The sequence below is a fragment of the Zerene cesonia genome, chromosome 4, assembly GCF_012273895.1.
Source record: "Zerene cesonia ecotype Mississippi chromosome 4, Zerene_cesonia_1.1, whole genome shotgun sequence".
In the NCBI taxonomy this organism is placed as follows: domain Eukaryota; kingdom Metazoa; phylum Arthropoda; class Insecta; order Lepidoptera; family Pieridae; genus Zerene; species Zerene cesonia.
Window position 1 is genome coordinate 686,988 of NC_052105.1, and position 12,435 is coordinate 699,422.

Here is a 12,435-nt window from a genome sequence, read left to right on the forward strand (position 1 = left end):
TCGCGTTTAAAATCCGTTGAAAAGTTTTTAATTTCTAAATGTATAATACTCGCGTGAAACCAAACACAAGAAAATAGCATGCATTATTGCAAAACCATAAAATTTAAGGAGTACTGATTTTTTTACGCTTTAAGAGTGAAAGGCGGTTCAAAACCATTTATCCAATAAAAAAATTATTAATTTCAGAAAGTGAGAAAAAAATGTTGGGTTAATGTTTAAATAAAGGTAAAATAAATATATACCTGTGGGTTATAATTAGAGAGGTCCCGCAACAGTCGTTCACTTGTGGATCCCATTGCAAAAAGCATTAGGGCGGATGTATTTTTATATTCGACGCCCGCTACTGGTGGGAATGATAGCAACCCTGCAATATCAGATAAGAAACTTTGATTATTTGAAAAAATGTAAATAAAGCATATTAAGAATAAACTCACCAACAGATTACACTATTTTCTTTTTATTTATTCTGTTGTATCAATTTACCTTTCAAAGAATAATGTACTATTTACTTTTCAACTATTTACCTTCTCCTTTCCAGTAATAATCCCAAGCTGTAGACAAAGTGAAAACTTTCGCGAGCGTGACGCTGATCGGTTTCTTGATGCTTACGTATATTGGAACGTTCATGTGGTCATGAAGATTTCTACCCACGTGGTTGTTTTCTGATACTGGAGGGATTTTGAGTCTATAATTCAATAGGATATGATTAATATCTATGGTATAATCAAAACTTTCTAAGTTGTTATGCGGGAACATCGGAAACTACTACACCATTTTGTAATATTGTTATAATTTTTTGTATTTCACATCCTCGTCAAAAGCTGATTTTTCTTCACTAACTAAGTTTACCTTTTTTTAACCCTTTCAGAGAGACTTTTAGTAGAAGCCAATAATGCTCATGCTTTACTAACTTAAGTATGTAATGGACCAAATTTGATTATTGTCATAGGCCTAAGGTCCTGATAAATTATTTATCTGGTAATGCGAAGAATCCTGCGCTGTTACTAACCTTTATGATTATTGATGGCGAAAAATTACCTTTTTAATAAATCCCTAGGCCCTATCCCGGATAGCATCAATATCTGTGGAGTTTTGATAGCACCAGCGCACAAAATTATTTCCTTTTTCACAAATATGTTGTTCAGATACTTGTGGTCTGCTAATAAATACAGTGATGATGCGACGTTGTTGTCAAACCTTATCTGAAAGTAATTAACAATAATTGGATTACAGGCTTTCGATATCACGCGATTAGGTGTGCGTCTTTTGTTTTCAGTAAATTTCAGCTCATGATCTATATAGCTGGAGGCCCATTTACTTTTCCTCACCCTTCCCAGTCAATTCTTTCTTTCCAGTCGTTAATATTTTCCTTATCCTTTACTCCTTAAGCAGGCAGCGGGCAGCGCACAAAAGCTCTACTTTGCGAAAGTTTAGGGACAGTGGTAATCGCTTTCCATCAGGCGAACCACCAGCTCAGATGCCCGCTATGACAAAAAAAGAATAGTTTCTTGATCCATCAACCACTAAAATCTTACCGATATGGCCTGCGTCTTTAACATAACATGCAAGTTGGGTCTATTCAACGCTGGTTTCAAGTACGCGTTGTACGCCTGATGTCGCCGCCCGTCGCGTACGGCAGCGGTCGCGCGCCGAAACAGCGTGTATCTGTCCGCCAATCGAGAGGAAGCGCGCTTGAATATTGACGTTAGCTCGTAATCCTGTACGAGTTTTAGTTGCATTGGAGCCTGGAAGAAGTATCATATTGTCATATCATATTGTTATTTTAATTTTGTTATTTAGTGTAAAGTTTATTGTACATGTTAAACGAGTTATGAAATGTGTATCTATGCCCTTTATAGCGGTAATCCGACATCTCATGATGTTTTTAATTTAAAGGTGGATTCCGTACTTAATAATATCTACTAATAACAATATAACATTAATAATTAAAAGTCTTAATCTGGAGGTACAAACAGTTGTAGCTTGGTTCTAAATATCAAGTAATTTGCTAAATAGTGCTACATTCTAACCTACTATAAATATTATATGAGTTTCAAATATACAACGGCATACACTACGTGGGTACCTAACTAATTTGTATTTCAAGTCAGCTTGTACCTTTGTCTCATCACAATAACCAGCAGATAAACACGGGGATTCAAATTCGCTTTCAGTTGTTCCGAAGGCCTTCATGAAATATGGTTTTAGGTCTTTGAAAGTCCACCCTTCGAAGCCAAGGCGCGACCATCTGTTATAATCTTCAGGAAGACCGAATCCATGAAGGAGAAAGTTGATCTGACCAGAGCCACCAAGGCCCTTTCCTCGAGGTAAAATTGGAGTCTGAAAATTAAAAGAAAAATCATTCAAAAAACTACTCCACTTCTATGGTCGTCATTGATTTGAATACACTTAAACTTTCGGATAAATCGTGACAAGTAGGATCGTAAGTACATACAGCACGAAAATATAAATATATATATTATGTACATTTTATATTTTTATATGCTTAATGAAAAAGATAAAAATGTCCAAATCAAGATCTGCGCAAATAACAAAAAAATATTGTTTCATGACCAGAAATAGCATTTTCCATTCACTTTTGCCAAGAACCTTCAATTATGATAAGCTTTATTATTCCCGCATATCACATGCTTATTAGGAGATATTTAGTGAAATGTAGCGTAGTATAGAGAGAAAATCGCTTATAAGACAATGCCTGTAGCATAATCTGAGGATAGTACAAATAAATTACCTGATCCCACATTCCGAAAGACGAATACTTCTGAGGTCTAGCGCGAACAGACCAATCATTTGGACCCTGTTGTGCAGCAGTAGCTGTTAGAGGTATATTGGTGAAGTATCCCATATGACCTCCAGCTTCTATAAGCAGCACCTTCACATTTGGATCCTCTGAAAGTCTAGCCGCTATCACACAACCCGCAGTTCCAGCGCCTACTACAATTTAAATATTGATGCGTTAACACAGATATGCTCGTAATAATTTTAAGGCGTTTATATTTAAACTTTTAAAACGGCATGAGTACGCAGAACGACATTAGACGACTTACCCACAATATAATCATAATGTTTATCGGGTTTGGTTACAATACTAGTATTATAATTAATATACTTTTGGTACACCGTGTAAGAAATAATAGCTACAGTTAATGCACCGATATATGAATAAAGAGACATTATTGTCACTAACTAGTAACTTTTGCTACAATCGTGTAATATTGACTGTTCATGATTCTTAATTCAGTCAGTGGCTTTGTTCTAATTGGATTGACCAGGGGTGAATAAACTTTTACCCCACGTGAAATACGATACGTACGATCTGTTATGGAAAATCAAGGTGTGATCATACTAACTAGGTAGTTAACCTATCTACTACCTACTTTAACTTGTTGTAGAATTATAATAACCAATACATACTTACTTTTAAGTATGTATTGATCATTCCAGAAATAAGATTTTAAATGAGTGGCCTTTGTTCAATGTATAGAAATAGATAACGTGAAAGTTCTATGGACCATTGGGATTGGAAGAGCTTCCAGATAAGATAATGTTTGTGATGATGTGAAATCTACATTTTTAATTGTCTTAAATTGTATAGGTTTAAATACGGCAATACTGACAATAAACAGGTATACACATAGGTATACGCTTTATAACACTTAAATAATTTCAAAATTACTTGCATTAAATCTTCTTACAATTTTCCTATCACACATAAGTAAATGAATTTTGGTAATTTATGAAAAAAAAAAAACAATTTCAATGTAAAATCTGCGCAAAATGTTTGCAACCTCTGAATGAAAACTTAAGAGGATTACGGTCTAGGTAGCGGAAATCAATAGGTTTATAATGATGCAATACATGACATGTTTTACTTTGATTGGAAACGACCTAATTCCATCAGCATTCGATGATGTTATGTAATTTTTCGTTAAAATGAACGATAAAGTTACATAATATATAATACGGATTTTTGATGCTTATTCAATCACCAGTATGTATAAATACGAAGGTTCGTACGTGTACTTAAGCAAAATTTTTCTTTTATACGAACGAAAAATAGTCTGAAAGTGAGAGTATCATAAAATAATGGCTGCATTCACTCACTCTGTACCACTCCATGTGTTCAAAAGTTCCATATGTGTTCAAAAGTACTCTACAGTACTTTTGGAGTGTACCTGTACTGTTCAGTACAATGACAATGCACATTTTTTCTAGTTATTTGTCTTTATAGGTAGTCAATTAACTACATATCTGACATCAATTTGTTTGCCCAAAGAACTGTTTTAATATAATATATTCAGTATATTTCGGTAACCCATTCTCTCACTGTCATTATATACTTAATATTTTTTTGCTTGAAGTTTGGTCACTTCATACATAATATTATATAAAATATGAAAACCAGCTTATAAATACAGTCGGTAGTTCTATTAAGCAAACGTAAATCTGGGTCAATGCCAAAGCTAAGACAGTAATAGTAGGATTTCAATAAAATAAAACAACATTTTTTATACAAACATGGTATAATCTTGGCATACAACTATGAATGATTTATGTTTAGAACCTTTTCAATATTCAGCATGAGTTCTGAATGAATACAATGAACATACCAATAATTAAATTATTTCTGAAATGACAAAGTACAGCATAGGTAATCAAATGTTTTAACAAAAATGCTATTGGTTGCCAATTTTTAAAAGTTCAACTTATTAAAGAACATAATAAGCTCATTATAAGATATTAAAGGCTGACAAAAATTCAAAATTAATTTTTGCTATTAAAAAAATCCAACCACTCGCTTCACCATGTTATGGTGTATATTGCATTTGAGCATATTATAATATGCTCAAATGCATATATCATTCAAGACCATATCAATAAAACATTTTTGGCTTATAATTCTACATCGCCTCCTTCCTCAATCATCTCGCCAGTAGCAGGCACCATGACAGGTGCCTCGATGACCTGTTTCCGACCTTTAGCATCCACCACTTCAATGGTTTCGGGCTCTACCTCCATTTCTGTCTCTTCTTGGGTCAGTCTCTGTTTGAGGCCAGCTGCAGGTGATCTGAAGATAAAAATTAAGTATTATCTTATTGAACACAGTTGTTCCGATTCTGAAAATAGTTCTTTGTGTGCTGTACTTTAATGTGAGGCATTTTGACGTAGAATGTTGACTGAAATTAATTACATTATTACAAAGAATGGATGAAATTCATATTAAACACACTAAAAGGGCTAAAAGGCTGTTGCCCATTAGAGTGTGTTAGTGTTGATTTTCAATTGTGTATGTACATAATCAGACTCGATCTCAGCTAATGATTGAAAACATATATGTTTTATGAATTATAAAACAAACATAACTATGAAATAAAATAACCAAAAACACACTTTATTAATAGTATTAACTAAATTGTCTCAAGAGGGGTATATGACAAAATTTGGAGGTATTCTAAATTAAAGCATGGCTTTAATATTTACTGATTTACTGGTCTACATAAAATTTTTCAAAGTTATACTTCAAAATCGACAAGTCGGGGTTCGAGACCGGGCGAGTGTGCAGAAAATTAAATTGATTTTTCAATTTATCTGAGCATGTAGATAACATCACCACCGCTTAAAATGGTGAAGGAAAACATTGTGAGGAAACTGGCATGTCCGAGAATCAAAAAAAGTTTGACGACATGTGACATCTGCAAACCCGCACTTGGCCAGCGTGGTGGATTGTGGCCTGAACCCTCAGGGGGGGCCTGTGTCCCAGCAGTGGAAACATATATGGGCTGATGATGATGATACTATTATCTCTTTTATTTGTTCTGTCATAACTTTCACATTCCTTTGTTATGTTTGTTAATTTAAATCATTCGCTTGTCTTGATGATGTTGTCTATTAGAATTGAACATCTATATGAATATTACCTGATAAGAGATATATCCCTCTGTACTTCTCGGACATCCCTCTGCCACTCAACTTCCCTTCCTTTCCTTAATCTCTGCATTATGTAGTTGTTAGAGCGTCTCTGACGTATCTCTTCTACCTTCTTCATCGCTTCTATGGTCTTAGTCCACAATTCTCTGTTGTACTTGACTGGTACGTGACGACGCTTTTCAAACTCAAAGGATGGGTCAATAGCCAATTCCTTGCCTGCGGTTTTACGATACGCTTTGGTCCATTTGGTTTTACGTGGGTTCTTCTTCTTTTTGAATGCTGCATGGCATTTTGATCGACAAAATCTGAAAATCTAACCAAAAAGTTTTATAGAGGGTGCACTTTGTAAATAATTGAAGAGGTCGTAGAAATATTATGTACCTTGCAATCATTTCTCACAAATTGTATACCATGTCCAGGATATATCCTGGACGAGCAGAAATAACATGTTTCAATACGCATTTTTGCACGTGCTGTATTAGTGTTTTGACAACACGTCAATAAAAGAACAAATATGGCTGAGCCTGGGTACTTGACGTAAATAAAAATTGTTACCAGTTCATGATCTTCGTAATGTAACAACAATTAACATTTAATATATGTTAATATTATTTAATTTATTATAAGCTGTATAATGAAAACTAGTCACATGTATCAAAAAACAATATTGATTAACTTTAACACAAACAAAGTAACAGAAATCTTCATGCCTGCCTTCTAGTGGTAAAATATTGTATCTACATTTTATATTTATCTATTCAATAATAGATGTCGCTAGGTGGTTCTAACTCGTATTCATATGATTGTAAAATCTAAAGTTATGATCACCGATTCAGAGTCAATGAGTCGGTATGAGTAGAAAACGAGTTGCTTAGCCGGTATATCACAAAGTGAATAGGCAATACTTTTCAGTTGACTGCCCGATTTATAGCTTTCCTAAAATACCGGTGTGTTTACTGCGTCGGTTGTATGTTAAGCGTCTAATTACTTGTAAGTACCGTCGATATTTTGTATGCCCCAACCGTACCGTTACTGATGCTTTTGTTGCCATATAAAGATAATTGTTTGCTGTACTTGCAATTGTGTTTATAGGATTTTACTTAAACCACTTTGCAATTTTTTACGTTGTCTACCGAAAAGATACCAACGAAATAATAAAACGTTTCTGATAAGTTTTAAAATAAGGAATTTATTAAAAGTGGATGCATTTTATGATGCAATATTAAATAAAATTACAAATTCTTATAAATTCGTTTAAGTACCTAAATTCATTACACAACGGTAATATTAATTGGCTGTGGTCAGGTCATCTTGGGTGGTAATGAGCCGTGGATGTGATAAGAATCGCAATGTCTTAATTATACCCTCGGCTTCTCTTAAATAGATAATAATATGGATAATAAAACGACGCAGGAATGTTTATTGTATGTTTAAGTTTGATAGTTTTTAAATAGGCGTACGTGGTATTTGACGATTCGATTGTCAAGGTCATGATCATGTTATAAGGTTACCAAAAACATTACAATAAAATTGGTGTTTGTATGTTTAGGGCATAATATGACTGGAGTGTGAATGCAGAGAGCGAATTATATTTTTCCATGTAATGGAGACACTTTTGCGTGTAGTTTCTCTTTGTTATATTTATTGAATACTTGAACCTGATGAGTATCGTAAATTTGTTAGATATTACCTAAGTATGTACCTAAGCAGTTTTTAATTACCATATGAATAATGGTATTTTTATTATTTCTTGAGCAATATAGTTAGTATGTGTAGTAACAACATACTAATACAAGTCATTTATTTATGTAGGTTTATATATTTTAACCATATAAACATTCCTCTATCTAAGAACAATTTTAATAAGGTTGTTATTCTTATTATTTTCAACTTTAATCTTTAATTTAAAAAGTTTAAAGTATTTTATTGTTTCGTTAGTTTTCTGTGCACGAAATCACATTACAACCAAATAATACATGGCGCCACCCATGAAAAACAAAATTCTAAAATCAAAATGCATCTTTAATCTACGATAAACATTCGCCGAAAAATGTAATTGTACTTGCAGCGTTCAATTACTCAACTTTATACCTTAAGTTAAATGAAATTATGTTCAGATTTGTTTGATTTTTTAAATTAAATGCAAAGGATTCTTGATTTAAAATTCAAGGCGCGAACGCGGTGTCACCTCGTTTGTCACCATTGACAGACCGACGTGTTTTTTTTAAATGCACAATGACACGAGTTTTGCGAAAAAATCTCGCGCATCGTTTAAACTGCTTTGCATATTCGTTTTGTGAATGGCAAATTAATGTAACTGCATGCGATTGGTCGCAGTGGATTCTTTTTAACGCATTCACATATTGCTTAAGAATTGCAATTTCAGGAATCCGCGAAATTGGATATAATCATCACTGCATTTTGACGAGTTAGAAATCCTAAAATCAGATGATGCTTAATTTGAATTTCATAAGTAGGTAACTGAACTAAATATATACCAAGAAGTCTCAATGACTATTACATACATATATTTTTTCCGACGTAAAGAGAAAATATATTGCAGTGCCACGTCTTTGCATCGGCGAATACCAAAGAATGATAATGATTCAGAGTTTTATGCAATTTCTATCACGTCTAGACAAAGTTCCCGAGAATTGTAAAACTGTCACATTGACAGTTACCCGCCCTTCAGCTGTCAAACTTCACTTCCAAATGCATTTATCAACCTCAACTTAAATTTATGTGAAAACATTTCATGATATTTATTCTTTGCTATTAATATTTTTATAGGAAAGCAAAATTTTGCTTGACGAAAGTTTTGTTAACGGGCGCAAAGAATAAATTGCATTATATCTTTGTCAAATTAACAGTAGTAGAGTCGCACATCGCATCGCATAGATTTCGTGAAAGTGGTAAAGTAGTTTTATTAATTTTTAGATAGTAATAACATGGATTCAATTTTTAGTAACAATGTCTTTTATAAGCTATGTTAGGGAAGTGCATATTATTTTTATTTAAAAGTTTGAATTGTAATTAAGTGATTAAATATCTTTAAAACCTGCAATAACTGCTTATTCTTCTATTGAACTCTAATAACCTAAGCTGTAGGTATATTTACAGATTGTGGTGTAACGAGGCAGCAAATTACAAGAATAGCGCAGTCAATCGAACTCTAAGCCCTGGATTATATTCAATGAGACGCTTGTTAGGCTCTTATGTAATTCATGATATCTAGAAACTAGGAGGCAGAAGGAGGCGGTGAAATATTTTAGACGGAATTATTATATAAAATTTTAGATGTTAGTAAATGATGCTTTTTTTGTTGTGCAGTTTTTGAAATTGTTTTTTTTTATGATATAGCGGGTATCCGAGCTCATGGTTCGCCTGATGGTAAGCGATTATCACCACACACGAGCAATTGCAGAAGTTGGTCTGCATATGCGTTGTTTCTTTTTAGGGATAAGGAATGGATTGGAAGGGCTCTCCTAGCCACTAGTGACACGTCATTTTTTTTTTACTTTTATACTTTCTACAAATATATACAATAATTTTAATAATTTTGTGTCTATAAAGTTTATAATATTATACCTATAAGAAAAAGAGTATTCAGTGAACCGCCAGGATTTATATAGTGCGATTAATACCTTTCAACCGCGTAAATATACTAAAAGTATAGAATAAAATCAGTAAGTCGATGTCGTATGTCGTTGTGCCAAGTTATTTCACTGATATGCAATAACGATATGACAGATTGCACATTTTAAAACCTTTTATAAATTACACGGTCATAGACCTAGAGCTGGATTAATTTATTAGCAGTTTTGACTACGTCGCTAACATTGTAGTATAGCCCTAATACATACAGATGTTTCTGTCGTAATTATTATCTTTATAACGTTTATTCTTTGTGTGTTTGTCACTGAAAGCTTCCTAAACGACTGGATAGATTTTAATTGATATACTTTTATTATATCTTTCGATCGATTTGAGAATGGTTTGGATTTACAATTTAAATGTAAGCGAAGTCGCGGGCAAATGCTAGTTAAATTGTAATTATTGTCCATTAGAATATTGCAAACGAATAAATACTGTTTGTATATTTTAATTAATTAATGAAGTTTCTGAGTGGAAAAGTCTGAATTGAATATGACAACTTATCACATTTTTCTTTATAATATGAAAAATTTCAAACACTGTACAAGTTATTCGTAGCTAAAATAAATAAAACACAAACAAAAACGACTATTTTCAAATTATACTAAACATGTATATACAGATACATACACGTTTCTGTTACATATAAATTATATCATACATAACATTCGATTTTCCGTCCCTCGCTCTTGTACTAACGATATTAAGAACCATTTAGCATTGTGCGAACTTGATCCCCGTATCTGTCTTGTCCAATGCCAGCACAATGCCCATTCGTTTGTTCCCCGTAAAATATTATTGCTACTCGCTCCATTGTATTATCTGTTTAAAAACTTTTCGAGTTTCATAACTTTGCGTCTGAACGATGTTTTATCAAACAATTGGCTGTCATATGGTTTATTTAATTTTAGAATGTTGTACAGGGTGTTCCAGCGGTGGTGCTCTAGTTCAGGACAACTTATACCTTCTTCCTATAGTTTTTAGGACGTCCTGTATATCTTTTACATTTAATGATTTATTCTTTATTTCGACACTCTGTATGCAGGACGTTTGTAAATGAAACGATTTAAGCAACTATGCGAATAATCGACTTGTTTTATTATAACAGATATTTGTTGGTAATCTTTATATTATATATTCTTCCAGTGTATAGTATTATGTTATCTGTGGTATCACCAAAGAATTCCTACTAAAATTCTAAGAAACCCTTCATATTAGTAGCCCTGTCTATCTGTCTCTTCGCGTATAAACCACAATAGCGATTTGGATGAAATTTGATACAAAGATTGTTCGAAACCCGAGAAAGGGCAAAGGATAACGGGAGCGGGAACGATGCGGAGTAAAAATACCGCGATTGCATATATTACTAGGCGGGCGCGTATGCGGGCAGAGCCGCGGGCCAAAGTTAGTTATTAGTACATTTCCCTGTTTAAGTTGAATACGATAGGTATTATTACGCTTTTTCTTACTCATAAGACTGAGATAATCTGAAATGTATATAAACTAGCAACTAAATGTATATAAAATAGTTATATAAACTAGCTGTTCACCCGGCATCACTCGTATTACGTATATAGCATAAGTGATGTTGCAGCTATATAATGGTGAAAGACTTATAAAATCGGCCCAGTGGTTTTTGCGTGAAAACGTTACAAACATACAAAACTACAAAACGTTTCCTCTTTACAATATTAGTGTAGATGAAACGATATTATGCTAATAACCATAGCTAATAACACTAGTATAAACACCATGAATGGACTAGACGTGTACTACATTTCCGTGAAAGGCAAGTGGAGGTAAGTGGTCCGCATTAAGGACCCGTAAATAATCACAAATTGCATCTTCCCAGTACTGCGCACCCGTTTGTAGTGGCCGTCAAAACACGAGTGTAATAGACGAAGCCGGTATGTTTCCAAGTAAGGGACTGCAGGAATTTGTTGATATTCTAGCTCGAAATATGCTCGAGGGCTATTGGAGTCTTGGGTTTTGGGATGAGCACTGTTTGCTGCCTTTGCTTGTGAAGAACTGTGATAGTATTTTCTTGTGTTTGATTTTACGCGAGTGTTATACATTTAGAAATAAAAAACTTTTTAACAGATCTTAAACGCGATTTATTCATTATATTATTAACCCGTTTCGAATACTTTACAGCGAGCGTGATCACGGGGAGACTGAAACCGCGAATAAGTCGCATTCGCGTCGCGTAAAATCCGTTAAAAAGTTTTTAATTTCTAAAAGAACTGTGAAATTTAGTGTTTAATTTAGTTTTTTTTTTAATATACATAGACAAGTTTTTTTTTATACAATAGCGGGCAAACGTGTGTGTGCGTCACGGGGTTGTAAGCGGTGATTGTGTGGAGAGCGACGTCGCCCACAAGCATCCACACAACCTGGAGAATTGTGGGTGTGTTGTCGACCTTTAAGCGAGTATGTTTTTAGTTAAAATTTTTTGAAATGTATGATGTAATAGAGGAAATCAAAAAACAATATATGTACAAATAAGGAGTATTCATTTCCTCACCCTTTTCATTCCATTCGTTGATGAAGGGAACGCTTCATCAATCCTCTCCTTATCCCTGACTGATATAAAAACCAGATAAAACATTTGTCTCACCATCAGGTGAACTACTATCCCGGTTGTCCGCAACTTTATAAATAATACCCACTAAGGTAATTTCATTCTTTGAGATAAATCAGGAAGGATATACAAAAAAAATAACAATTTTTAAATTACAAAATTATTAAGATGATCAAGTACAAAAGTTGTTTCAATGTGAAAAATATCTCAATATACACAACCACATTTGAGCACAGTTCATTCACAGATAA

General features: G+C 33.6%; 2 protein-coding genes across 3 annotated transcripts in view; both read right to left on the bottom strand.

Moving 5' to 3' along the window:
* Positions 1-3,241, bottom strand: part of LOC119839633 (neither inactivation nor afterpotential protein G) — a 5,835-nt gene extending 2,594 nt beyond the window's left edge. For both annotated transcript variants that reach the window (XM_038366033.1, XM_038366032.1), the window contains exons 1-7: positions 3,069-3,241; positions 2,753-2,955; positions 2,119-2,340; positions 1,536-1,745; positions 1,039-1,202; positions 525-685; positions 243-364 (exon numbers count right to left, since the gene is read on the bottom strand). In XM_038366033.1, coding sequence (XP_038221961.1) covers positions 243-364; positions 525-685; positions 1,039-1,202; positions 1,536-1,745; positions 2,119-2,340; positions 2,753-2,955; positions 3,069-3,195 — 1,209 coding nt within the window. In that variant the 5' untranslated portion in view covers positions 3,196-3,241. The remainder of the gene's footprint in view (positions 1-242; positions 365-524; positions 686-1,038; positions 1,203-1,535; positions 1,746-2,118; positions 2,341-2,752; positions 2,956-3,068) is intronic.
* Positions 3,242-4,878: 1,637 nt separating this feature from the next.
* On the bottom strand, positions 4,879-6,492 carry LOC119839667 (probable ribosome biogenesis protein RLP24). The gene is made up of 3 exons (XM_038366070.1): positions 6,331-6,492; positions 5,940-6,262; positions 4,879-5,089 (listed from the first exon to the last, which is right to left on the bottom strand). Exons 1-3 carry the CDS (start codon positions 6,409-6,411, stop codon positions 4,915-4,917), a joined length of 579 nt encoding a protein of 192 aa, XP_038221998.1. The 5' UTR covers positions 6,412-6,492; the 3' UTR covers positions 4,879-4,914.
* Positions 6,493-12,435: the final 5,943 nt, after the last annotated feature.

Bases quoted from the DNA above. Each gene is read 5' to 3' on its own strand.
- LOC119839667 (XM_038366070.1), bottom strand. From the start codon at position 6,411: ATGCGTATTGAAACATGTTATTTCTGCTCGTCCAGGATATATCCTGGA. The intron at 6,263-6,330 runs GTACATAATATT...CTTTTTGGTTAG, and splicing joins TTGTGAGAAATGATTGCAAG to ATTTTCAGATTTTGTCGATC. The intron at 5,090-5,939 runs GTAATATTCATA...TTTTATCTTCAG, and splicing joins AGGGATATATCTCTTATCAG to ATCACCTGCAGCTGGCCTCA.